The sequence below is a fragment of the Solea solea genome, chromosome 6, assembly GCF_958295425.1.
Source record: "Solea solea chromosome 6, fSolSol10.1, whole genome shotgun sequence".
NCBI lineage: Eukaryota > Metazoa > Chordata > Actinopteri > Pleuronectiformes > Soleidae > Solea > Solea solea.
In genome coordinates, this window is record NC_081139.1 from 3839297 (window position 1) to 3866716 (window position 27420).

Sequence of the window (27420 nt, forward strand, 5' to 3'; positions counted from 1 at the left end):
TGGAATCTTAGTAACACTGGTTCCACACCAGTTCCATCCAACTCCACTAATCTATTTCCTGTCACTGCTTACACACTGACCTTTAATGTTGCAATGTTTAACTTAGTTACATATAGTTTTTTTGAGCTTCAGTGATTTTTTTTACCTGTCATATTTGCTGACATGAAAGAAAACCTCTTTCATTCATATTTGCCCACTGTCAATTTCTATTATCGGAATAATCAGCCCTCTCACCCTGAAAAAAGAGAGATGAAATAAAATAATCACTATTTATTGTCATTTATTTTACACAGGGAAAGACTAAAGACAACATTGATTGAATCAAGCGTTTCTCTAAATGCCCACAAACAAACAAAAAAATGGCTGGGATGACTGTAGTTCTTTGATTTAGTGCGTCGTCGGTTCATCCAGCAGTGAAACCACCAGAGGAGAAACCTACAGCGAGGTTTAAAACCAGGACCTAAAGGAGGCGGACCTAGTGCGACCCCCACATATAAGCTCCACAGGGTTTGTACAATGCCAACCTTTCCCGAGAGCGCGTCTCAGTCGCTGCTGCTGCCTTTGGAGAGACACGGTCCAACTGTGCGTAAAACCCCCGCTTCAGTCAGTGCCTGTGTGTAGATAAAGACTGTATCGGTCACGGAGGAGAAGAGAACACGACACACAAGAGAAGAAGGAGAAGAATCGATCGTTCACTGGAGGAGTTAACCTGGAAGCGCCGTGAAGACACAGAGACACGGAGAGAGCGGTAAGACTGAACAAAATGACGCTTTGTTTGCATCTATCACACATTTGACGCTTTGTTTGCATTTATCTGGTTTTAGTGAAACCTTGTGAGAAGCTTTTACTTAAAAAAAAACAACCAAACAATTGAACTATTCGGCTTTTTTTGTCTTCTTAGTGAAGATGGATACAAAATGAGAACGTGCTCTTTATATAGTGGTGAAAAGGATGGAAACACATGGTCTATTGCGCACATTTATGGCCTCCGTGTAATCACATGGCACACACACACACTATAGGGGGACATGTTGCTTTGTCTCACCAATCAATAAAGGAAAGAACCGTGGACAGAGAGACAGACAGAGAGGGACAGACAGAGAGAGCGCCAAGTCCAGATGTCACCACCATGTGCTCCAAGGAGACATGGAGACCTTCACGTTCTTGTTGTTTTCTGTGCTTTTCTTCTTTAAATGTTGCGTCAGAGTGGACTCAACAGCTCAATGAATGACATGTGAAGTTTTTCCTAATCTTTTTTTTTTTTTTTTTTACAACTTCCTCTTGATGTATGTGTGCGTGGATGTAAAGGAACAGCTTCATTTTCTCAGTATTTGCGCCTTAGCTCGTGCCACTGCTATTTAAAAACCCACATCTCTGTGTGTGTGTGTGTGTGTGTGTGGTGTTTCCTCACTCTACATGGTGGTGGTGGTGGTGTCCACGCTGCCATATGACACCGAGGGAACACAGAGAGAGAGGCCGTTTCCTTTCTCCTCCTACCAACTCAACCATGTCCAGCTAGGAATTGAGCAGCTTTCCCCTCTGAATCTCCCTCTCTATCATGTTCTATTCACCGTGAGCTTTAACAACAGTGACCAGCATGAATTCTACAGTCTTCACAAGTCTCTGTCCTTATATTTAACTGTCTAAATATAAGTGGATCTCCCCATGAGGAAGAAGGGAGTTCTGTGTGTGCAGGAAGTGACATTTCACCCGTCTTTCTATTGTGTTATTGTCGTGTTCCTGACAACAATGGCCTTTGATAACAACGCATTTCACGTCCAACTTTTATAAACTAGCCCTGAAATAAGGTTTTTATTCTTATTGTTTAATTTAAAAGATACTTTGCTGGTTTAATTTATCTTGTATAAATCTAATGTGTGAGCAGATCAGTGACCATTTATCAGCTATTATAAAGCTAATTATAAATTCAATCAATTTTTCACCCATTGGGTTGTCATTAGGGACCAAATGATAAATTGACCTTTTATTGGCTTTTATGTGTGTCTTTTAGCCCTCATTAGCCCTTGTGTTGTTGATTTGCGCTGGATTGGATGATAAATAAATAATAATATTAATCAGGGCTGAGCCATTAATGGAAATATGTACCGAAATCGCAATTCAGCCTACTGCAATTTTCGAATCGCAGGAGGCGTAATATATTTTTAAAGCTAAAATGTGTGTCAAAATATCACTTTACATGAATTACTGTCTTGATTTACGCACTTCGTCTTCTACAGACTGAGGAGAACACAGATCTGCACAAATATCACACAGTAATTGTTTTAAAATATGTTTTTGGAATGAAAATGAGAATAATGATCATTCCCTCTGATATCGCGAATCGTATCCTAATTAGATATTTATTCAAAATGTAATATTTATCAGTGATGTCTGTATCCAGGGCAATAATTGAGAGTTTACACAAACTCGTCCTTTAAAGACTGTTGTTGATAATATAGCTCATAATGGTCATACTTAGTTTTAGTGTTCAGACTTTATAAGAGCTAAGTAGTTTGCCTCATGATGACCTTACATAGATCTTCTTTTTATGGGTCTTGTTAGAGACTGATTAACATGACAAAGCTTTTAGTTCCCCTTGGATGCAGGTGTGTGAAAAATTGTGGCCGCACTGCTAAAAATATATGTTTTTAAAGGTAGGGTTGGCGATCCTGGAGTTAGAGCCCCTTTCCTTCAGACTTCCCTCCGAAGCTCCGCCTCCAGAGCACAGGAACGAACAACGAACACAGATTTGTGAGCGCTGCGCAGCGGCGGTAACTTTCAGTGACGCTTTTTTTAAAGGTTTTTTGGAAAAACCGAGACATAAAGTGAATTGTCAGTGTGATTGATGCATCCAGATCTAATTAATTTGTCCGGGCCGTTCAATATGATTGGATGGTGTTTTTTTAACAGGTTCTACGGGTATTTTTGTGACTGCACTAGAGCTGCAACTAACGATTATTTTCATAATCGATTCATCTGTCAATTATTTTCACGATTAATCGAGTAATCGTTTGGTCCATAAAATGTCAGAAAACGTTAAAAAACATCGATCAGTGTATGTCAAACCTGGAGATGATGATGTTCTCGCTTTGTCCACAAACCAAAATGATTGAATTTGAATGAATTCTTTCTTTCTTTCTTTCTTTCTTTCTTTCTTTCTTTCTTTCTTTCTTTCTTTCTTTTCTATCTGGAGCAAAGAAATGAAGAACATATTCACATTTAAGAAGCGGAAACAATCAGAAATCTTGTTTTAATCGCGACTAAAGCTTCAAACCGATGAATGGAGTATCAAAATAGTTGATGATTAATCGAGCAATTGTTTCAGCGCTTAATTAATCGGTTACAATCGGGTTGCGAAGAGGATTTTAAGCAAATACAGTAAAAAAAAAAAATGCTCCAGACAATAATCTCCCATTTTACAACTTCAGTCACAGAAGTTTAGCAACTTTGAACTGAAACTGAGCGTCAGGACAGCTCGTGTCTGTGTATTCAAGGGGGTGTGGGGTGAGAGAGAGGGGGTTGTGTTTTTGACTTTGCCCCCATCTTAACACAGATGCCCTATATGGGCTATATGTGTTCATCACGGGGGGGGGGGGGGGGGGGGGGGTGGATCGGCCGATAAGCCTGTCCCCGGTCAGCGACCTCAGCGTGTGCCGCGATGAGAGTGTGAGCAGGAGCTGGCCAGGTGTGCGGCGCAGGGAGGTGCATGTATTATCACTGTGGGAGATGACCAGCTGTGCTCTCCTGTCACAGTCAATAGACCTGTGAATGTCCGCGTGTTCGTCTCTCCAGAGGTTATTATTATCCTTTACAGCGTTTCATACATCAGAAACCAGAGCCCTGAAAGTGTGTGACGTGGACGTGTTTATTACCGTCATCTTTGTCAAGGGTAATCTGTGGGCTTGAGTTTGACCTTATCATGTGCCGTTGTCTTTATTTTTATGTCACCAAGAATGTCATTGTGGATTCTGCGTTATCACGGTGATACATGTGTTTAGATACAGCGGATATTTGTTGTGGCTGCGAGGAAATCGCTCTATTCTAATGTTAGGCTTTTGGATCTAAAACATTTTTTGGTTTCGTTCGTCATCGTTTAACAGAGTTAAAAGTTATTTTGTTGATCTTTTAGACTTAGTGATTCTCTGAGGACTGACACATGAGTCAGTGTTAAATACACACTCTCAATTTCAGCAGATTTGAACGTCAACAAGAACTAAATCATCATACACAAGTCACATGTGAACACCTAACCCTCAAAATGTCTTTCTGGACTTTTTTTGTTGCTTATTTTAACCATAATTGGACCAGAAAATGTCCTGTAACTAAGTGCTTTTGCCCATTTTTCCTGAAAAGCTTCCAATATCTGGCAGTTATTTACAACTCAATATTAAAATACTGAAGAAAAACAAAAAGGTTTATTTAAGAAAAACAACACATTTGAACAGTATACAACATATTTACAATAACATTTGTTTGAGTCTGTGTTTCAATGTCCAAAAACAGGCCAAAAAAATGCTGATTCTCCGGCTTCCTGAAACAGTGCCAGTGAAATTACCGTAATAACTGTGATAGCTCTCATATTCTCATCATCAATTCCTGACTCTTCAGCTGCTAAATACCTCATTATTATCATCACCTTTGGTGCTGAGCAGGTAACAAAGACACCCACATTGGCCAATCACTGTCGTTATATAGATAATAGAGATCTAGTAGAGAACTAATAGAGAAAGCAGTTGTGGGCCTGAAAGCAATAACAACTCCACCATAGAGTCACGTGACATGTGTCTGTGTGGGTTTGTCACTATGTGTGATCCCTTTTTATAGATTTCAATTCAACCCCAGTCATTACTTAACTTGGAAACAATGACACTGTGGTCACACACAAGGCAATTAAAGCAAAAATAATGCGTCTGTTAAGCTCCACGAAGGGCGACTCACGGGGGAGTCGCCCTTCCCTACAGTCACCAGGGTGCACAGTGATGTGACAGTTAATGAAACGTTTGTAAAACAATTTAATCAGTGAAATTAAGTCTCAGCTTTCCGTTTGCTTAGTGTGTGAGAAGAGTGAGGCACGACAGTGGTGGTGCCTAACCTTGGCGCTTTTAATCTGTTTTGTTTTGACTTTCTTGACACATTAAGAACATAGTAAGTAAACATAGATAATAAACACAAGTACCCAAACGCCATTATACACATCACGGATTTGAGGTAAGTTAATAACACAGTATTTTGAATGCCACATGTCGTATTGCTTGTTATGCACATTCCATCATTTGTTTTAGAGGATAAATGTAGCTACATTTGTATTTCCCTCTAGAGTTATTCATCTATTAGTGTGGAACTATATTTGTATAGTTGTGCGTTGTCATGGAAACGCTGCCCACCACATGTTTCCCAATTAACAGCGTTGGCAAGTGGTGATTATGTAGCCAGAAAGGCTGAAACTACACTTTCTGAACTTTACTTTTTACTGTTGTTTAAGAGAATGATCATTTATTCTATTGCCTTAATAACATAGCATAATAAGAGCCTGCACGACCACAGAGCTCAACACTGGTGATAAGGCTTATTAATAATATCTCAATATTTTTAGGCTGCAGCCCAATTTGTTTCTCTGAGCTCAGGGAAAGTTTGACGTTACACTGTAAATACACATTACCAAATAAAATACCTACTGTGTATGATCTGTATTACATGCTCAACTTTAGGCATGGGACGGTTTTAAAGGATTTTAAAGTCCCTCACGTTGAAATATTGACGCTTTTCTTCATTCGCGATGAACGCGATAATAGAAATTCACCACAACTCACTTATTGTAAGTGCTTTTAATCCCGATAAGTGATAATATCTTATAATGACTCATCACTGCTTCATTTAGGGCTGAAACAATTACTCGATTAATCGTATGATTGGATTACTAAATAAATCGTCAACTATTTTGATAATCAATGAATCGGTTTGAGCGTCTTTAAGGAATTAAAACAAGTTTTCTGATTTCTTAAATGTGAATATTCTCTGGTCTCTTTGCTCCTTACGTCAAAGAATTTTTGGTTTTTGGACAAAACTTAAAAAATAATCATTAGTTGCAGCTCTGTTTCATTAAAGATAATTCCTGGCTTATTTATATTTAGGTGTGTTAGAAACATTAAGTTTGACCATACATATGGATAATAATTAGGCTTTAAAGGTGATATGAAGTGACTTATTTTAAATATTTCTGAAGTCGATTCAGTGGATTTCACAACTGCAACAGCCTTTAAAACCAGGAAAAGTCATCACGACATCCAACATCTGTGACGATACCTTGTCCCATGTCACGATATACAGATAATAATAACATGGACACATTGCCCAGCCTCCCTCAACACCATAAGTGTTGCTCTGTGCGCAGCAGGCACGTGGCAGAGGATGAGCTGGTGCTGCCAGGCGCTCTTGGCTGAACCTCGTGCCTGTTTCGGATACATCACCACATGGGCATCTCCTCATCTACATGTGCTCGCCTCCCGCCCCCCCCACACACCCCCCAATGTCCAGCTGGCACAAAAAAGAGAGAGAGAGGGATAGGAAGCAAACGTTGTGAGCACAGCTACACTCCAAAACTGCAAAATAGCAATTCTCTCCCACGGTAATGGGAAAGAAAAAAAGTGAGTCATTCTTCAGTCGCCCACCTGTTGGTGCACTTTTAAATGTCCAGTAGCTCAGAATTGGACTTCACTCTCATTGCCTCCTCATGTTAGGCCTGTTGGTTACATAACAGAACTCGCTGTGGGCTCGAGTACAGCTCAGTGTAAGGTGACCCCTCTGGCTCTCAGTGGAAGAGGACGGGCTCATGTGACTTCTTTTAGCCAGGTCGGCAGGAATCACTATTCAACATTATTAGACGGTGGTTTTGAGCCCCATGTGATTTGATTACATGATAAGGAAACGTGTCGGCGTAGTTTCCAGGTTGTGAATTAATAATTTCCATTTGTGTGGGATTATCTGCAGATGTTCGTTGGCACCGACAAGATGCAGAACCAAACCATTTTACCATGTGATCTCAAGACGTGACTCAGCGGAGAGAGAGTTCAGACGTGTTATTTTTTTTTTTTACATTACTTTCCACTCCCACTCCCACTGAGTTAACGTCCTTTTTCCTTTCACCACAGTTTGTACAAATACAGGTTTATTTAAGGGCTGTGCACACAGTGTCCACCCATGCTACTGATTTAAACCTGGTATTACTAGATGCATATTTTAAACCCGCAGAATAAGGAAATAATAGCAACACAGACAGTCAAGTCTCAGAAATCAGTTTATCTGATTAATCTCATCTCATCTCGTCTGTAGACACGGCACACGCTGCTGTTGGGATTCAGTCTGACTCAGAATTGTTAGAACCGGACTGAACACTGTGCTGGAATCATGAAACCACAGCCTCAGTGCTGTGTGTGTGCATAGTGCATTTCTCTTAGCACGTGGCTTCCACCCACAGTCCAAAGACTCTGCAGAGGTTAAATGGTGACTTCTCGTCAGTGTAAATCGTCGTTGGTCTCTATTTCTGAACCCAGGGGTAAAAGCAGCCTCCAGCTCAATATTAGCAGGGATCTGGTTTCCCCCTGAAAGCCCTCGCAGATCTTTCTAAACGCAAAAGGCTCAGTTTGATGCTTTTTGATGCTAATGTTGTAATTGTGTGATTGACATGACTAAGTTTTTCCTCTGAAGACATTTGTTCATATGCTGAGTCATGAGAGATGGATCGCATGCATTTTTATTAAGCCTTAGTGTCATAATAATGATAATAATAATAATAATGATCATATCTATATGTATTACAGTTAAGATTATAATTTCCCTTAAAGTAAAGGATAAATGGCAACAATATAAACATCATTTGTTATAAAATGAACTAAAGAAAGGTAATTCATCATATTATACACATTTTTTTCCACCTGTATCTGTTTAAGACACTTATAAATGTTGTTTGGCATCAAACAGGGGATCATATAGGTGGAAAAATAAAGTATCGGCAGGGTTTTCCAAGCCAACAATAAGTGGAGTCCCCCTATAGAGTTATAGAGTGGCACAATATGAATATTCTATTCTATAAAAACTGTTATCCATCCTTCCTATTATGCAATTTAATGTCCCATTACAACAGGAAGTGTTGGTGTCAGAAACATCATAGATAAGATTATCACTGGTTTAAATGAGAGAAGAAAGAGTTTAATCTTTATTATTTTGACTGGGATATTTATTGATTACAGTCATGTACACCTGATTTTTTGTACAATGTGACCTTTATCAGTGTGATCACTTGTAGCTTGAAGTGGTCTGGTATCAATAACCACTGGTGCATATGTAAAACACGGTGATGTTCTGACCGAGTGGACACTAAACACAATGGAGCTGCTGTGCTTTGGTCACAGAGAACAACACGCTGTTGTCTTCAAGGGGAGAAAAAAAAAAAAGATTCACCCGAGATGTGGGAGGCTATGAATACGGCGCTCGGTAGGTTTTAATAAATAATAATTTCACTTTTAAAAGATATACCTCTTTTTTTCAAAGCCAAAACCCATCGAGGAAACACACAGTGAAATTCTATAATTATAGTATTATAGTAATAATTGTTTTTCAACCTGCTTCCCCTGTAATTACAGGGTACTTTACTGTGACATTACATTACATTGTGGTTTCTCGTGTTTTCCATCGTGGCAGCGCAGTAACACCACGAATCTGCAGGCTTGTGACGTTAACTGCACAGAAGACATGAGCAAACACAAGTTCAACAAAAACCCAAACTCAAATAGACCTTGACCTTTGACCGCGTAGTCTGGACTTGTTTGTCTTTTGATAGTTCTGAAAAAACGGAAAGAGAGTTCATATCTCACTAAAACGCCGTATGCATGTGTCGTTAGAGTGGGTCACTATACGCCGTTCATGCAGACGTTTCGGGGTCGTGACGCCAAGGAGCGCGCGGACGAGGCGAGGCGAGGCTTCTGGGTGTTAGAAATCACAGAGTCAACAGCAGAAGTGAGTAATCGCTTGGCTCAGTCGTGGGACGGACAAACATCCAATATCAGGACTCGTGACGTCTGTCTCAGGGTTTCTGGAACCTGATCGGCCAGTACTATTTCAGCTTGAGCTAACACACGTTACAATGCAATGGAGACTTAGACTCACTCAAGTAGAAACATAGCAACCTTTCAGTCATTTGGGCCACTAAACACATGAGCATGTACAAATAATCACACAAAACCACACATCTGTACTGAATGTTTGTGATTTGTGTGTTTTTCTCTGACTCAGATAATCAAGGCACACGGAGGCTGGACAAGGATCCTCTTTGTTGAACACATACAAGCCCCCCCCACCCCACCCCACCCCGAAAAAAAATCATGGAGCCTGCTCAGTCAGAGGTCAACATTCTCTCCAACGGGAAAAGCCATGACTTTGGGGACGACATGGGTGTCGCGATGAAGACGCTGCTCGACGACGATCAGTGAGTATTGTCATCGCTTTTGAGGGCTGCACGTGTTTTTGTTTGCGTGTTACTTGCGCCCTACTAAGAACGTTTTCTTATTTCTACCTTTGTCCCCCATGTCCCTGATTTTGAATATAACTGGGATGTGGTCAATGACAACACAATGTGACTTGCTGCTTTGTTTTAAATGCACGTCTGCCTTATTTTTGTGCTCGCTTCAACGTGGGTGGATCCTTATGCAGAAATGGCACTCAGACAGTCAGGTAAGTCAGCTGAACTTTGTTCCTTTGCTCTGCATGTGATGGTAGCATGTGTCCGTCTGCAGTAGATGTGTGTACATTTTTATTTTATGGAGGTGGACAGAGAGAGCATCACTTAACAGACTGAAACTCAACTCAACCTAGATTTGATGATCCTGATGGCGGAATGGAAAGCGAGGAGTTCTTGCCCAGCGCGGAAGGGAAGAATCCACGCTTCACAGACGTAAGTGTCACACGTGAACCGACATTTAACAACACAGACAGTATCATGTTCTTGTCAAGTGAATAAAATAAGAATTAATGAACACTTCTTTTTCCCCCTCCGTCAGTTTGAAGGAAAGACCTCTTTTGGCATGTCTGTCTTCAACCTGGGTAATGCTATTATGGGCAGTGGAATCCTGGGATTGGCGTATGCCATGGCCAACACTGGCATACTCCTCTTCTTGTAAGTGAAAAGATGGAGGCCATTTTTCCAAAGCAAAACATATAATCTAGAATCTACCCACATATCAAACACTGTCATTTATGTCAACGGTTGCCACGCTGCATTTTCAGTGTTAAAGCTCCAGCTGTTATACTTCACTGTACGCTGTCTGTTAAATTAAAGGAATACTTCACTGACTTGCATTTAGCTTTGTATTACTGGAATAGTGTTTTTGAAAAATTAAAAAAAAAGTAAACTTGTAAACTGAGGTTGGGAAGCACCATTTTTCCAAAAATACTAGCCCTATTCTAGTAATACAAAGGTACTTCTTAAGGAATTACAGACACAAGGCCAGTGCTGCATTGCTGTACCTATTTAAAGTAGTGATTTAATATGTGTCAGGACATGTAATCTCCCATGAGAAGCTCTTCCTCTCATCATACACGTTTACATAAAGGCTCTTTAACCTGCGCTTGTTGCCACACAGAGACCACAGAGAGGCCACGGCTCAGAATATACCACACTGTGTCTGTGAGGCGTCTGCATCGTTTAAGTTCTCGTGCGTCTTGTCAGATTGTTGCCGTTGCCAGAGCACGACCCCCCCCCGTGTGTCTCAGCCATGCAGCGTGTGCTTGTTCAGCTGCATATACAGTGTGGTCGAACCGTAACAGACTGTAGAAAAAGAAGTCTCAATGATGGTATTTGAAGTATTAATGTAATAAAGTAATAATGGTTAACAACAAAGCACATTTTTTAATATTAACCAGAGAAATAATTTGTAAACTACTAGTATCTGAGACCAGAACACAGAAGAGGCATCACCCATGTGATTCCCCCTAAAGCCAAAGATGATTTAAATTCCTTTTAGTTCATTTAAATTTCAAAATATTGAATTTGTCCCACCCCCAAGGAACAGTTTAACTGCTAGAGTGTAAGCAGCGTAAGCACTGATACATGTTTCCTCGTCACAATGCTCAGATGTTTGTTTCTTTGTTGCTCCATCCCCGTCTAACCCCGTCAGTGTATTTGCAGTGAGATGCAGAAATAGAGCGTTCATGAAAAGCTTTGACGCGTTGCTGAATGTTACACCAGGTTGTCAGGAGTCACAAGAGAAGAATGTTTTTTCTTCATGTAGCCAAAACATCAAACTCCCAAGTGTTTTTCTTTTTTTTTTTTGGGCACATGCAGCATAATAATCACTTGTTTGTGAGTTGACGGATTACACGGCCTTTATACTGCACACAGCTCAGGGTTTGATCTCCACCTCGGTGTTTACAGAGCGGTGGAGGTGGCAGAGATTCTAGGTGTGGCTTTAAGAAATACACAAGTGTGTAAAAATGCTGGGAAAGAAAGAGTGTGAGAAAGGTGCTGGATTTGGGATCACCGTGTGACTCTGCAAGAATGCTGATGTGAAAGCCCTGCAGTTGGACCATTGGACTAATAATACTTTCCTCATGTGTTGGATTAGTGACCTGTATCAATGTAGTTCTTATTTTATTATAATTACAACAAGAACAACAAAAACTACTTTGTTATTGTGTCATGTTACCGTAATATAGGTAGTATTTGAAGGAAAGTTTGAGGTAGATTGGTGACAGTGATGTACTTTTGTCTCTCTTGATTTTGTGGCACAGGTTTCTTCTGACTGCAGTCGCAGCGCTGTCATCCTACTCCATTCACCTGCTGCTCAAATCCTCTGGCATTGTGGGTAAGACCAGTGTCATGTTTAACCTTTCTCCAGTCTTCCTTGAACCCTCCCTTACTTCATTGTTGACAGTCTTACGTGACCAGTGTCACGATCGCCACATCACAGCATTGAGTTTATACATAATAGAACTATGACTAAGGATGATTATACTGTATGTGGGCATATGTTGGATAAAACAGGGCATAGTCATTTCCTGTGGTGGTTACTTTTGTATGGAATTAGATTTGTGTCAATATTAGATAGAATTATAATTAATTACAATTATAAATTCCAGACGGACAGCGACTCCAAGGCCCTGACTACCTCCGGTCCATTGAGCTGTCACTCCAAAACCCAGTAGCCAATCAGCAGGCAGCTATCCTAAGGCCCGCCCAATTCAGTCAAAGAGTTGATCAGCATTTTTATTTGTTTGGATACTTTGTGAGGTGCAATAAGACGAGTAATACAACAATCTATGCTCAAGGAAAAGTTGTAAAAACTCAAACGTACGGCCCGCGGGCCAGAATCGGCCCACCAGAGGGTCCGATCCGGCCCGCAGGATGACGTTGTTAAAATTTCACTACATTTTTCCACTTCCAGATATCTGTGACTAAATGTTTGTGTCTTTATAGATTCAGTGTGATGTGTAAATGGTAAACTAAGGCATAATATGGTTGAAATTGCACTTATTTTATTTTATTATTGTAAAAAAGATAATTAACTAAATGTAGAACAGAGGGAAAAAGTTTTTACTGTTTATAGGTTACTATGCTATTATTTTGTGTGGCCCCTGAACTAAAATGAGACACCCCTGGACTAAACACAGTTTCCTGTAATAATACAGTTGCTTATAAACTAAATGTATTAAATGTAATCAGGTGTGTGCTCAAGTTTGCAGTATAAATGGAACATTGTTCCTTAAACAATAAACATATACAGTAGAGTTTCTAGTTATTTGGACTATTAGAGTTAACAGTTATTTTAATTGTGCTGTTTATTTATAATCTGTTTACAGGAATTCGAGCTTATGAACAGCTGGGTTACAGAGCGTTTGGCACTCCTGGAAAAATGGCTGCCGGTATAGCGATTACCCTGCAGAACATCGGAGGTGAGGAGCCACTTAATGCACAGTAAACATGAATGAGACAGTCTTAAAAGGATTTACAGTTATATTATATCTTTACATTTGTAATGTGGGTTTGTATAAGGAGCAAAGAGCGCAGGAGAAACTGAGAGACAGCTGCTCTCTCAGAGGAGAAGGTAGCAGAGCTCACTGAATATTTAGAGTGGTAATGTTGATTGTTAGTTTGGTTCTCAACATAGTCGACCATTGAGTCCTTTAATACACGGTTGGTGTAGTGTTAGCGCTCTTGCCTTTCTGCCTGGAGTTGCAGATTTGGGGATTAGGCAAATCGGACACTCTAAATTGACCGTAGGTGTGAAAGTGAATGGTTGATGGACTGATGACCTGTCCAGGGTTTACCCCACCTTCACCCTGCTGTATGTCAGCTGGGATTGGCACCAGCGCTCTTCATGTGGAGGATAAAGTGGTAGACGGTGAGTGAGTGAGTGAGTGAGTGAGTAAAAGCTAAAACAGTTGATTTCCTCTCTCATAAAAGCAGCAAAGAACTCATATTTGAGAAACTGCTGTTTCATGCGGTTTATCCATCCGTCATCTATCACTTTATCCTCCACATGAGGGTCACAGGCGGAGCTGTGTCAATCTCAGCTGACACAGGGTAAATGGCGGCGTCACACCCTGGACAGATGGCCAGTTCATCCACTCTCTCAGTCACACCTATGGTCAATTTAGAGTGTCCAGTTGACCTAATCCCCATATTTCATGTTTTTGGACTGTGGGAGGAAACTGGAGAAAACCTGCACACACACACGGGGAGAACATGCAGAAAGGCCCTCGTTCCGACCGGCTCTTCTTGCTTCAAAGGCAAGAGTTCTAACCACTAACACCAACCGTGTGGCTCCATGCCGTGTATAATTATTATAATTCTGGTGTGGAAAGATTGTACCTTTTCTCAGCCTTGAAGTAGAATCAGTTTCTCTAAACAGTTAATGTGACCTCCCCCTGCTTACTGAAATTCCAATATTTCCTCACAAATAAGGAAATCCTGACCCTTACGTTTGCACGAGCAGCCCAGTGATTACTGCTCTGTCACGGAACACAAATACAGAGTGATAAGCAATCTTGTAACTTGATGTGTGTGTGTGTGTGTGTCTACAATTGACCACGCTTGGCCACGCATACATCATCTCCTCTTCCTCTCCTCTTGTTACAGCCATGTCCAGTTACCTGTACATTGTAAAATCGGAGCTACCGCTGGTTATCCAGGCTTTCCTGAAGGCAGATCCCACCTCTGAGTGAGTATTGCCACTGATTTTCGACGGCTCTGTTCAGCACCGACATACCTGTGCTGCCTGTGAAAGGCACATGACGCTCATCTGATGTAAGCCCAGAGCTCAGGGTCAAGGGGGCCTGGCAGAATAAGTGCATGTGGGCAGGGAGTGTGTCTGCTGGCACCATTCATTAATGCAGTCACTCGTGTAGGGGTGTGAGGAGAATAGCAGATTCTAATTGGCTGAGCGCGGATGGGGTGTGTGTGTGTGTGTGTGTGTGTCATTGTTAAATATCTGTAAGTTATGTATACACACAACGTTACTGGAGCGCCGTTTACGTCAGAGTGACACAGACGCTCTGCATAAGGTCACGGAGGACGAAGGCGGATTCCAGCTGCCGTTTCAAATCTAAAAACAAACCTTGTGCTGAGACGCCACTGCAGCAACTGTGTATGTACACTTCCCTTTTTAGGGATCTGAGTCTGGAGGAATAATAAAACACACAAACATAACTTCAGTAAAAACAGTAAATCCATTCTTTACGGTCCCTAAACATCCTGAGCGTCAGTATACAATGCACATTCTTTAACGCGAGGTTATGGCCTGACTTCTTGGAATCTTGGGTCGTGTTGCTGCTCTTGGTGTTTTTCCCATTTCTTTTTTTTTTGTCATGCCCTGAAGATAACTCTCACCAATGTTATGTGGGCCAATGACCTCTGAAGGGCGTGTCATTACCCTTTATCACTGACCTGGCTTTGAGCAGTGGAATAAACTCAAACCCCTCTGTGTTTATGTCAGGGTCAGAAAATTAGACACAATCAAAATTGACGTATGAAGTATTATGGCTCTTGTTCTCTGTCTCTCTCTCTCACACACACACACACACACACACTAATGACAGCGGCAGGTGGTGTAACATGGTCGCCAGATTCCGAGGTTGAGCATAAGGACAGGTCAGCCTGGTGCAAGTTCAACCACTGAGACAAGCTGTTCATTTCCACTTGACGCGCCAGTGGAATGAGCGACGGGCGGTGGGTTTATTTATGACCCCGTGCCTCTTAAAATAGACGGTAATGATGTGTGGCAGACAAGTACCTTTCACTTAAGATAGCCCCAGGGAAGATTAACAGATAAAATGTTTATATGAAGAAGACGTGGTGTTTTATAGTATGCACTTTGTTTTCTTTTAATGGATAGCAGTGTATACATGTGTGTGTGGGGGGAAATGATCCGACACAGTGACCTAACACAGCAGGAGTTCTGTCCGCGCTGGAAACTTAGACTTGAACTTGACTCAGACTGAAGTCACAAGGATGGGAGCTGATATTCTAGGTTTTTTAACCCTTAGAGCACAGAGCATGTTGGCTGCTTTTTTACTATGTTTAAACATACAGTATATACAGAATGTGCAATATAGAGTGGCTTATATCCTTTTTTTCAGCACAACCTAGACAATCTGATGGAAAAAAAATTACTCCAAAAGTGTAAAATCGGATCGAATTTGTGAAATTTGGAAATTCAAAGTTCACTTGGCTCGTTTCTGTGAACAAAAAGAAAAGAAAAACGCTCTATTTTGTGACTTCTGCACAATTATTGCTACTTTATATCACGACTAAAAATGCAATATAAAATGCATCAGAACTTTGACTTAAAAACCCCTGCATTTTTTAAACCTGAATATGTGACCTATAAACACACACACCATGATGTCCATATATATAATACAGTTGTGTATTACTCCCATGGTAAATAACTAAAGGTTAATGCCATTTAATATGCCAATTTTAATATTTCAGAACTTAAAAAATATTATACAATACAAAATAACACATATAAATAAACCCTAAAAGAAACTTGTGATAAAAACATGATGATTGGGACGTATTACAATTTAAAACATATTTTTTTCTTGCTGACTAAATTCACACGCCGTTGTATGTCATTGATCTCGTGAAATCGAAAACAATGTTCAGCGTTTAAAAAAAACTAATAGGTTATAGAGCCTATGCATCGAAACACTGGCAATTTGCTTATGACTGTGTCTTTCTCTCTGCGACCTGAGACCTGACTGGGTTTGCTCTCAGCTCTGGATTCTCAATAACCACACGTGAAAGCCGATCACCCGACACGACGAGGAATCCAAACACACGTGGGACTCCGCTAGCGCCCAGAAAGGACGCGTTCGGCGCTTAACATCTGTCCCGAGTGATGTGATCACATGCACAGACAGAGTGGAACTGTTCACACCTGCCTTTAAAAACGTGTCCTGGACACGGCGTCTCATGTGGATCGGGCTTCCCGCTGACGTCGCCGTGTCTGTTTCACAAGAACAAAATTATGATTTTAAAGAGTCTCGCTGAACAGATGTGTCCCCCGTCAATGTGCTTAAACACTGTCCACGTCGAGGATGGATTGAGTTCATGCAGCACCAAGTTTATTTTGTTTGTTTTTTGGACCGATTAGGATTTAGTAGTCGTAGTTTTGACTGGATCTCTCAGGATGGATGTTAACACCAGGTCTTAGCGGGGTCATAGAGCCACTGCACTGCACTCATAACTCGCACTGATCCACACTCTCTTTCAGGGGGGGTTAAGAATAACAGGATTAGCAGCTTAAAAGGGGAGTTAGACTGCTCAGTATCCGCCCACCCAGGATTTTTTATAGTTTATCAATAATTTTTTGCTCCTCTCACGCTTGAGGCCTCTGGGTCTGCAGTAAATACAGTTTTTTCCTACAGTCTTTTGTTTCCCGTGAAGACAAAACAAGTCGTCTCACAGGATAATGAACAAAACTGTTGAATTATAAGAGACAAGACAAGACGTACTTTGTTAATCCCCGCAGGGAAATTCAGTCGTCCAAAAAAACAGCAATGTGGAAACTGAATAACTGAATAAAAGAGTTGATTATGGTCTCATTTGCAGATGTAACGTGTGCACGTGTAAGTAGAGATTTATGTGTTAGACACTGCCCCGTTCTTCCAAATACGGCCCAAAACACTACACTAAAAAACAGGCTCTGTCAAGCAATACTATCAGACCTGACTGAGAGAGGGTTTGTGTGTTTGTTTGATCCCATCGAACTGCTAAACCAAGGGTTTTTTTGAGCAACAGGATTCACTTCTGAAACATTTATGGGGGGCTTTTGTGTGTGTGTGTGTGTGTGTGTGTGTGTGTTTTCAGTCTCAGTTCTGTCTAGACATTAAACAAATCACTTCCTGTTGGAAGTGCAGGAATGTCACTGGCTCAATACAAGATCTAAACACGGCAACACAGAGAGAGTCGTGTGGAGCGGATAAGCGTCTGTGTGAAGTCACTCGACAATGGCTCGACTATGTAACGGACGTTTGTTTTTATTTAAAAGATACTCAGTTTGAGGACTTTTTAAGCTTTATATTAAAGGAATACTTTACTAAGTTGCATTTAGTATTTTTGAAAAATTCTGCTTCCCCTGAGTGGAGAATATCAGAATATCTTCATTCTTTTTTTTGTGACGTGCCCACCAGTGACACTGCAACGCTAATTCCACACTTTTTAGACCCAATGTATTGTAAACAATGTCCGCCATCTTTGCTAACTGTTACGCTAACAGGACCAAGTGTCACTGGTGGGTAAGTAGCAAAGAAAAGAATGAAGATATTTCTCAACTCGGCGGAAAGTGAGGTTGGGAAGCACAACAATGAATGAATCTGTTCATGTTTTAATGAAGTGCAGGATAGAGATGGCAAACAGGGGGCGGAGCTGACCTCTGGTTATATTTATGGACTTCTTTAGTGTCTTGTAACACGTGGGCTTAAATATGTCTTCCCTTTTCCCCGACTGTCAACTGTCACATAGATCTTCAGAGTTATGTAAGAGTCTATTCCAGTCCGAGAATCATTAGCAAACACATTTCCAACAGTCTTGATGCCAAGGGTGATGCCTCCTGCTGGTTTTGCCTCCTGCTGGTTTTGCGTCTGTCAATTGGATGAGTAGAGATTTAACAACCGGGTGACATTGCCACATCTTCACTATTAATGTGGAAACGTCATTTTCAGGTCTGTGTTCATCTGTGTGTGTGTGTGTGAATAAACTGGACTTTTCCTTCCCACAGTCTGTGGTACATGAATGGAAACTATCTGGTCATCATGGTCTCTGCCAGCATCATCCTCCCCCTGGCTTTAATGAAGCAACTTGGTGAGTGACACCACCCCTCCCCTAAAGAATATGACCAGTATATGTTGTTCTTTTAAGGGTTTAGAGCAGAGGTGTCAAACTGGCGGCTCGTGGGCCACATGCGGCCACATTACTAGAAGTATTTTTTTAATAGTATTAAAGCATTAAACATTAAATCACATATATATAAACGTGTTTAATCTTTTTTTTAAATTTGGATTTATTTAATAATTAAGATTTACTTTGCATCATTAATATGTTTTATTGTGAATTATATTATCAAAACAAACACTTTTACTTTGAAATGATATGAAATATCATGATGAATATCTATTTTAAGCTACAGAAGAGTTGTTTTTTTCCCACTTTTTCTCTACATCGCCCCTTCTTGACCAGACTGGACACTCATTAGCCCCCAGGTCATTTGAGTTTGACACCTCTGGTTTAGAGGTTACTTTGCTTGTACTTGTTTCCCGTGTTTTTTTTTCCCTACTGTGTGCTTTAAACCTTAAATCATGTTTTGATTGTAAGTTGTCTAAATCAGTGTTTCCCACACACCTGATTCAAATGGTCAGCTCGTCATCGCGCTCTGCACAAGCCTGATAACGACCCAGTCATTTGAATCAGGTGTTCTGTAGCGAGGAACATCCAAAACATGCAGGGCTGTGTTCCCTGAGGACCAGCGTTGGGAAACACTGGTCTAAATCACTATATATATATATATATATATATATATATACATTTATATAATGTGTTGAGATCTTACGGAACACTAACATGCCTTCAAAATTACATTCTTTCTTTTTTTATTATTATTATTTAAACCATTGCTCTTCAAGATTTTCTCGTGCGGCTTTGATCACCTTTTAAGAACTTAAATCTTGGTTTAAAACCGTCTCATATTTTACTTCTTCTCGTTGTTTTCTTTTAAACTTGACTCAACTTAAAGGAGCACATTTGGATTTTGAACAGCTGCCTCAAAAATCAAGCAATTAGTGTGGTATTATTATTATTATTATTATTATTATAGTTCCCGCCACATACAATGGACACAGCGGGCGCTCGTTTCCCTGAGAGAATCACACCCTGCTATTCACGACAACACAAAAACACGCTTTCTGATCTCATAGTGCTGTGAGTTCAATCGGTCGGGCTATTTTTAAAAGTCCCATGTAACTGTCTCGTTGTCTCGTCTTTGTCTTTTCAGGTTACCTCGGCTACACCAGTGGATTCTCCCTTAGCTGCATGGTGTTCTTTCTTACTGCCGTAAGTCACCGACACACTTAAGATCACTTAATCTTCGCGTAATCTTCTTTTTCAAGCGAATTGTTTGGATAGCTGTTGTTAAACGACTCATCCTGGGTGATATCCTCACTTCTCTCTCTCTCTCTCTCTCTCGTTGCAGGTCATCTATAAGAAGTTTCAGATTCCCTGCCCGTTTGAGGAGTTCTCGGCCAACGGCACCGCTGCCCACCACGCCGTCAACGTCTCGAGCCACGTCCACGAGTACACCAACGGACTCGTCCACGCCGCAGAGGACGCCGACTCGCACTGCTCCCCGCGCTTGTTCAACATGAACTCGCAGGTAAGACACATTTAGCACTTTTGGATCATTTCGGAACGTTGAGTGTGCAGGTGCGAGCCACAAGTCTGCTATTTTGGGGACGCTGCTAATCTTAGACGGTCGTGTGTTTATCTCTCTCTCTTCACAGACGGCATACACTATTCCCATTTTGGCTTTCGCCTTTGTTTGCCACCCTGAAGTCCTGCCCATTTACACCGAGCTCCGCGAGTGAGTCACCCCCTCTGTACCCTCGCGATGTTCCATTGCACGCCGGTGCGGAATGTGACTTGTGACTTTGAACTCTCTGATTTCAGTCCAACAAAGAAGAAGATGCAGAAAGTGTCCAACCTCTCCATTTTGGTCATGTACACCATGTACTTTCTGGCCGCTCTGTTTGGCTACCTGACCTTTTATGGTGAGAACATCTCTGACACAGTGAATGTTTGTGTTCTCATTTATTTTCTCATTGTCAGAGGATTTACTGTAGAAAAGCAAAAATAATTCTGTTTTGTTTCAGACGGTGGAAATAAAAGATAAAAGAGAAGCAGCTATATACACATAGTGGAATATTATATAAGCATTGGTTTCCTTATCTCAAATTACTTGGCAATAAGCTATAAGGAGAAATCATGTAAAGATTCTATTTTAAAAAGGTGGCCATATGAGAATTCCTACTTTTCAGCCCTAAAATTGACTGTAACTGTGAATGTAGCAGGAAGATATTTATTATTTATTTTATTACTAAAGGTCCAGTGTGTAAATATTGATGGGAATTAGTGACATCTAATGGTGAGAAATGGTAAACAGTCAACTCCTCCTCACCCCTCTCTTTCTCAAGTGTGTTAAGGAACTACGGTGGCCTTCACTGACCAGACTTAAGTTTAAATTCAACCATTTAGCAGACGCTGTTATCTAAAGTGGAATAAGCGACACAATAGTAGTCTTGGAAAGGACTCCACTAGATAGGAACATGAATCAAACCCCAATTATTTGCATATTTTGTTTTATTTCAAAGTAAAAACTGGGTTTTTGACTTTTTGACTTTCGACTTTTCCTTTTCATTCCACCCTGTGTTGTGTGTCATTGTGTACATTTTATTTTCCTTTTACTGCAATCCTTGTATTAAAAGTGTATTATTATCATGACTATTATATTATATGACGTTATAATGATGCCACAAAGTGTCACCGAGCGATATTTGCATGTAATAACAGCATTTGTTGTTCCTATCTTTCCCCCGCAGACAAAGTGGAGCCTGAACTTTTGCACACTTACAGCCGCATTGATCCCTACGACACTTTGATTCTGTGCGTGCGTGTGGCCGTCCTCACCGCTGTCACACTGACTGTGCCTATTGTGTTGTTTCCCGTGAGTTTGTTTTTCATTTGTCCCCCCGCAATGCTCAGTGGATGTTACGTCACGACACCCTTTAATCTGGGAAACCTCTGTGTGTGTGTGTGTGTGTGTGTGTCGCAGGTGCGTCGAGCCATCCAGCATATGTTGTTCCCCACCAAGTCTTTTAACTGGCTGCGTCACACTGCCATCGCCATCGTTCTGCTGACGCTCATCAACATGCTGGTGATATTTGCGCCAAACATTCTGGGCATCTTTGGCATCATTGGTGAGTATTGACCATTTATCGACAATGCAAACAATAAAAAAGAAAAAGCTGATATCACACCTGAGTATTCCCTAAAAGCGGAATCCCATACGTCTAATTAAACAATTTCTCCACAGGCCACATTTTAAATAATGTGGGGATTATTGGTTACTTATTGTGTCTCTGTTTTCAGACTGAAATTTCAGTTCCGAATAGGAAAATGTGCATGTTTGCACACGGACAAACGTGACGGACTGAGTCAATATTATTGGATCCTCAGAGGGAAGGCGGCGTATCATGGGGTCGGAGGGGAAAGTTGAAAACATAAAAGTTAAAACGCGAATGTAGGACATCTTCAAAGTCGCTGCTTCTGCTCTGACAAACATGTGCAGGCGTTTAGGTACACATGCGGGAGTATGCACAGAGTGGACGTCAGTGCACATGGACGTACAGAGACACAGTTCACACTGTGAAGCAATACATTAAAGCTGTTTACAGCAACCTTTGCACTGTGTATGTTTAGAGACCCGATGGGAAATGTAGCAGGAAATGACTTGCAAAAAAAGCAGGTTAAAGAATTAAGCCCAGTCAGATTAACTCAAGCATCTTTTTTCTTTGTCTGTTGCTGCTTTGTTTTTGACCCATCCTTATTTTTTTTTTATTTTTTTTTACACTTTTTAGGTGCCACGTCGGCTCCTTGCCTCATTTTCATCTTCCCAGCTGTTTTCTACATCCGCATCGTCCCCAAAGAAGAAGAACCCATGAACTCAGTCCCAAAGATACTGGTGAGGAGGGAATAGCTTTGTTGTTTAGTCCTTTTTTGGTTACTTATATATATATATATATATTTAGAGCTGTGTCAATATTTTCAAAGGAGGCAAGCAACTCTTCAACAAATTGAACCACAAAATCAAAATACACAAATTGCAAATAAAATGTCGATGTAATCATTCAAAAATATTGTATTTTATGTGTTGTGAAAACACACTTTTTTGTTTGCGCTCCCTCACTTGTTCTTTACAGCCCCTGATTTGCTGTTTGTGCCGTGTTTTTTTGTTTGCAATTCTGACCATGGGTGGGGCTTAGGAAGCCGCTTGCTGATTGGCTACTTAGTTTTAGACTCGCTGTCTGTCTGGAATTTATAATTGTAAGTATCTAACGTTTGTCAGATTATAAACATTAGGTAGTTAGAATTTGTGACTACTTCCTGTCCATTGAGCTGTCGCTCCAAAACTCAGTAGCCAATCAGCAGGCAGCTTCCTAAGGCCCGCCCATGGTCAGAATCGAAAAGAACAAAGTGAGGGAGCAAACAAAATTGTGTTTTTTGATTTTGTGGTTCATTTTTGTTTGCTCTATTCATAAAGTGTTGTTTGCTTCCTAAAAAGTGACACAAATCTAATTCCATATATATATACATATATACATATATGTATATGTGATTGTACTCAATTCCATTGTAAGTCGCTTTGGATAAAAGTATCTGCTAAATGACATGTAATGTAATATATGTATATGAGTATGTATGTGTGTGTATATATATATATATATATATATATAAAACACAGCAGAGTGCTTGATAGATCTTGTTTGTGCTCTCTCTCAGGCCGCCTGTTTTGCTGCTTTGGGCATCTCCTTCATGGTGATGAGTCTCAGCTTCATCATCATCGACTGGACATCGGGGAGCAGCCATGCCGCAGGAGGCCACTAGAGGCCGCTTCAGTGCACACACACTGAACAAGGACCCGGTCAATGCAAAGGGAGCACTCTCTCCTCAGAGGGAACACACTACAGTGCTGCCCAGCACACAGCCTGGGGGTTAATAACAATATAAAATGTACAGTATCACATCTGGATTGACCACGTTCAAATCCCCTTTATCTTTTCTTTTCTTTTCTTTTTTTTTTAAAAACAAACAAACAAACACTTATTTAACCAAAAAAAATCATTTCATAAACTGTTCAGTGATTCAATCTAACATAGTGCAATGGTAACGTCCTTCGTTAAACACTGTGTGTGTGAGCACGGGTGTGTGTGCGTGCGTGCGTGTGCTCATCGTTCATATTCACAGTGGTGAAATTACCTGTTTCTTCCTCTTTATTTACACACAAACAGCTGCAGCTGGTACTGTATAGAAATATCATTTTAGGCTGGAGAGAGGAAGGCATCAAGATATAAATACATAAATTAGGGAGCTAAATAATCCAGAAGCTATTTTTTAACGTACATATGAAGAAGTATTTTTTTGCGAGACGCACAAATGCAGCGCGCTGAGGCTGAGCTGTTCACCATCAGGTTACACACGTCAGTGCTTTAAGGCGAGCTGTCCGTTCACAGAGAAGGAAACAGTTAAAGCTATTGTTTCATATGTAGAAATCATCACATTATATGAAAAGTAATTTTAACAAAACCCCAGATGCCTTTCAATATTTTACCACATTTCAGTAAGAACAGGAATATATATATATTTATTTAGCGACGCCAAGTGCTTTTAATTTCAAAACGGTCTTTAACTACTGTATATGACGAAGTTAATGATCCAAAACACATGTATTATTTTTCGATTTTTGTACGTAGTTATTAATGGAACTGACTCACACTTTACAAAAATACAAAGAGCTTGATTTTACCGATGTGTTACCTCCCTGTTTTTTAGCACAAAATGCCAAACTGTGAACCTGAAGATGAACCAAGTACTGTTGGAGTTTAACCTCTTTGTTCTCGGTTATCGTACACATTCACTAAAACATATTTTTCTATATTATATCATAATATTCTATTCGTCTTACACACGTTGCAGTACCTGACTGATGTTTGATGCCTTCGTTGACTGAAAATTCAAACCTAAGAATCGATATATATTTAAAAGGCTGCTTTGGAAACTTACGTTTATGTTCATTTCCTCCTCGGGGGTTTGATGAGAAGACTGATACCAACTCTGATATCTGTGTGTAAAAGAAAACAACTGTTACTTCACTTTATATCCTGTTTATAAAATCCATACTCCATACTTTCCTCCATAAAGACACAAAAACTTTTGTACACATTAAATAATATAAAAATTATTTAGTATAATCAGCATTAGGGCCAAACTGAAGAGAGAATTTTTTTTTATGTATTATTATTATTCTAATAATAATAATGATAGCATAATAATTTATTATAATATTACGACTTTATTCTCATAAACTACAACATTATTCTTGAAAGATTATGACATTATTCTCATAATTTTGCGATTTTATTCTCGAAAGATTACAACTTTATTCTCATAATATTATGACTTTATTCTTGAAAGATTCCGACTTTATTCTCATAATATTACAACTTTATTCTTGAAATGTTATGACTTTATTCTCATAATATTACAGCTTTATTCTAGACAGATTACAACTTTATTCTTGAAAGGGTATGACTTTATTCTCATAATATTACAAATTTATTCTAGGCAGATTACAACTTTATTCTCGAAAGGTTATGACTTTATTCTCATAATATTACGACTTTATTCTCATAATATTACAAATTTATTCTTGACAGATTACAACTTTATTCTCAAAATATTACGTCTTTATTCTCATAATATTACAAATTTATTCTAGACAGATTACGACTTTATTCCTGAAAGGTTATGACTTTATTCTCATAATGTTACAAATGTATTCTCGACAGATTACAACTTTATTCTCGAAAGGTTATGACTTTATTCTCATAATATTACGACTTTATTCTCATAATATTACAAATTTATTCTTGACAGATTACAACTTTATTCTCAAAATATTACGTCTTTATTCTCATAATATTACAAATTTATTCTAGACAGATTACGACTTTATTCTTGAAAGGTTATTACTTTATTCTCATAATGTTACAAATGTATTCTCGACAGATTACGACTTTATACTCGAAAGATTACAACTTTATTCTCATAATATTACAACTTTATTCTAGACAGATTACGACTTTATTCTTGAAAGGTTATGACTTGAATCTCATAATATTATGACTTAATTTTCAAAAGATTACAACTTTATTCTCATAATAGTATGTTTACAAAAACACATAATATTTGGTCGGTTTATGTCTACATTATCTGATCTTTGGACAAACTTTGTTACATAATCCAACACACTTCTATTTATGGCTCTTAATTTTGCATGTGTGCATAAACGTTGTATTGATCTTCTTGTCTGATTCTCAGGGGGGGCTAAACTAATTCACATATTATTTCCCAAATGTAAAACAATGAATCACTTATTTTGATTTTAAAATAGTTGTTTAATTTAATTATTATTATTTTTTAATCCCACCGTAAACGTCAAATTGAAAGATAAACCCACTGGTGGGTCTGGTAGAGTTGATCACGATAATTGTATGAACTAGAAGTATTTGATTTCATGTATTATTAATTATTGTAGATATTGTAGATTAATTATTGTAGCAGTCTTTTGCTGTACTGTTTTGTGGTATTTTTATCTACTTTTTTCTTTTTTTGAATATTTAGACTTTGAGGTTTAATGTTTTGCATGTCCACTCTGTCCAGTCTGCCCTGTAACTGGTACAGTGAACTACTATCGTGAGAGGTTTTCCTTCTGTAACGCTGTACAGTGAAATGAGAGGGAGGTCCTAATCTGTGCCATAGTTATCCGAGTGTTATATTAGTATTTCAAGGCTATTTGTGATGATAACTGATGTGATGTTCAGTCAGCTGATGATGATACGTTCAATTTAAGCTTAATTTGAGGACGTGGATAAGCACTTCCAATATTTATAATTGAATCCCATAATATGACTTATCTCCATATGAGTTCACGTACATTTGTTTCACAGGTCACAGTGGCACATCTTTATATCAATATATATATCACTAATTAACTTTCTAAAAATATGTGTAAAGTTGTTGTTTTTTAATTTACAAAGAAACATGACAAATTACAGAAGAATATTAGCGTCACATGTAAAAAAAAAATGTGAATATCATTACTTCTGAAGAATTCAGAATTCGGAGGAATTTTGAGATTAAAATCAGAATTCTGAGATTAAAGTCAGAATTTTGAGAGTCAGAATTCGGGGGAAAAAAGTCCGAATTTGGAGATTAAAGTTGGAATTCTAACTTTTTTCTTGAATTCATGCATTTTATTTTTTTACACGTGGCCCTAACACTCTTCCGTGTTGTAACCAAAGATGGATTTTTTGTGACACAGCTCTCAGGCATCAGAAAACTGCTGTGCGAGTCATCACTTTGTCGTTCAGATAATTTATTTATTCCTCTGTTGTTTGTGTCTTCTGAGTTTTTACTTCCTGATCAAAGTGTTTTGAAGAACAATTTAAGAAGAACAGCAGGAGAAATATTTTAGTGCTTTAGTAAACTTTTAAGTGAGTTCTGATTCTTTTTTTTTTGGGGGGGGGGGGGGGGGGGGGTGTCATGCCAAATGAAGCAACTGACTACCTGTGTTGTGATGTGATGCCTTTAACACAATTACACAGATAAATAACACATGTTTAAATCATGGCTATCGCGTGATATGAAATATGCATTTTTTCTTTCCTGTAATCAAATCAATGTGATATTGTATTATGGGCTAACTGTTATTCAAGATGTAAAAATCTATGAAATAATCCAATATTAAGGTGTATGGCATTATGACGAAGATGACGATGTGGCTTTCTATAAATAATGTAGATAAATCTAAACCTTTTATATTTGTGATGCATATTTACAATAGCTTTGTAAAGTGTAAATATCAGGAGCAGTTTTAGTTTGGCAATAAAGATAATTGTAGATGTTTGACATTGTCTCGTCATTTCAAACTGACCTTTGTCCCGCAGGAAAAAACATTGAACCTTCAGTGTGAATTGACTAATGAATGATTTGGAGGTTTTGAGATTTATTTGATTATTGTCCAAACCTGTTTCACT

General features: G+C 39.3%; 1 protein-coding gene across 2 annotated transcripts; it reads left to right on the top strand.

Moving 5' to 3' along the window:
- Window positions 1–511: 511 nt before the first annotated feature.
- slc38a3b (solute carrier family 38 member 3b) lies at window positions 512–24380 on the top strand. Of its 2 annotated transcripts, XM_058631697.1 has the most exons (17): window positions 512–748; window positions 9289–9481; window positions 9706–9726; window positions 9868–9946; window positions 10053–10168; window positions 11782–11855; window positions 12850–12942; window positions 14129–14210; window positions 18276–18358; window positions 19545–19603; window positions 19743–19922; window positions 20050–20129; window positions 20216–20316; window positions 21145–21269; window positions 21378–21522; window positions 22183–22286; window positions 23105–24380. In XM_058631697.1, the coding sequence occupies exons 2-17, from the start codon at window positions 9378–9380 to the stop codon at window positions 23207–23209; spliced, it is 1551 nt and encodes a 516-aa protein (XP_058487680.1). In that variant the 5' UTR covers window positions 512–748; window positions 9289–9377; the 3' UTR covers window positions 23210–24380. The 2 variants fall into 2 exon arrangements, with proteins under 2 accessions (XP_058487680.1, XP_058487681.1); XM_058631698.1 differs by lacking the exon at window positions 9706–9726.
- Window positions 24381–27420: the final 3040 nt, after the last annotated feature.

Coding starts and splice junctions, on each gene's coding strand:
- slc38a3b (XM_058631697.1), top strand. CDS start 9,378: ATGGAGCCTGCTCAGTCAGAGGTCAACATTCTCTCCAACGGGAAAAGC. Junction 9,482..9,705: donor ACGCTGCTCGACGACGATCA/GTGAGTATTGTC, acceptor ATCCTTATGCAG/AAATGGCACTCAGACAGTCA. Junction 20,130..20,215: donor ATTTACACCGAGCTCCGCGA/GTGAGTCACCCC, acceptor CTCTGATTTCAG/TCCAACAAAGAAGAAGATGC.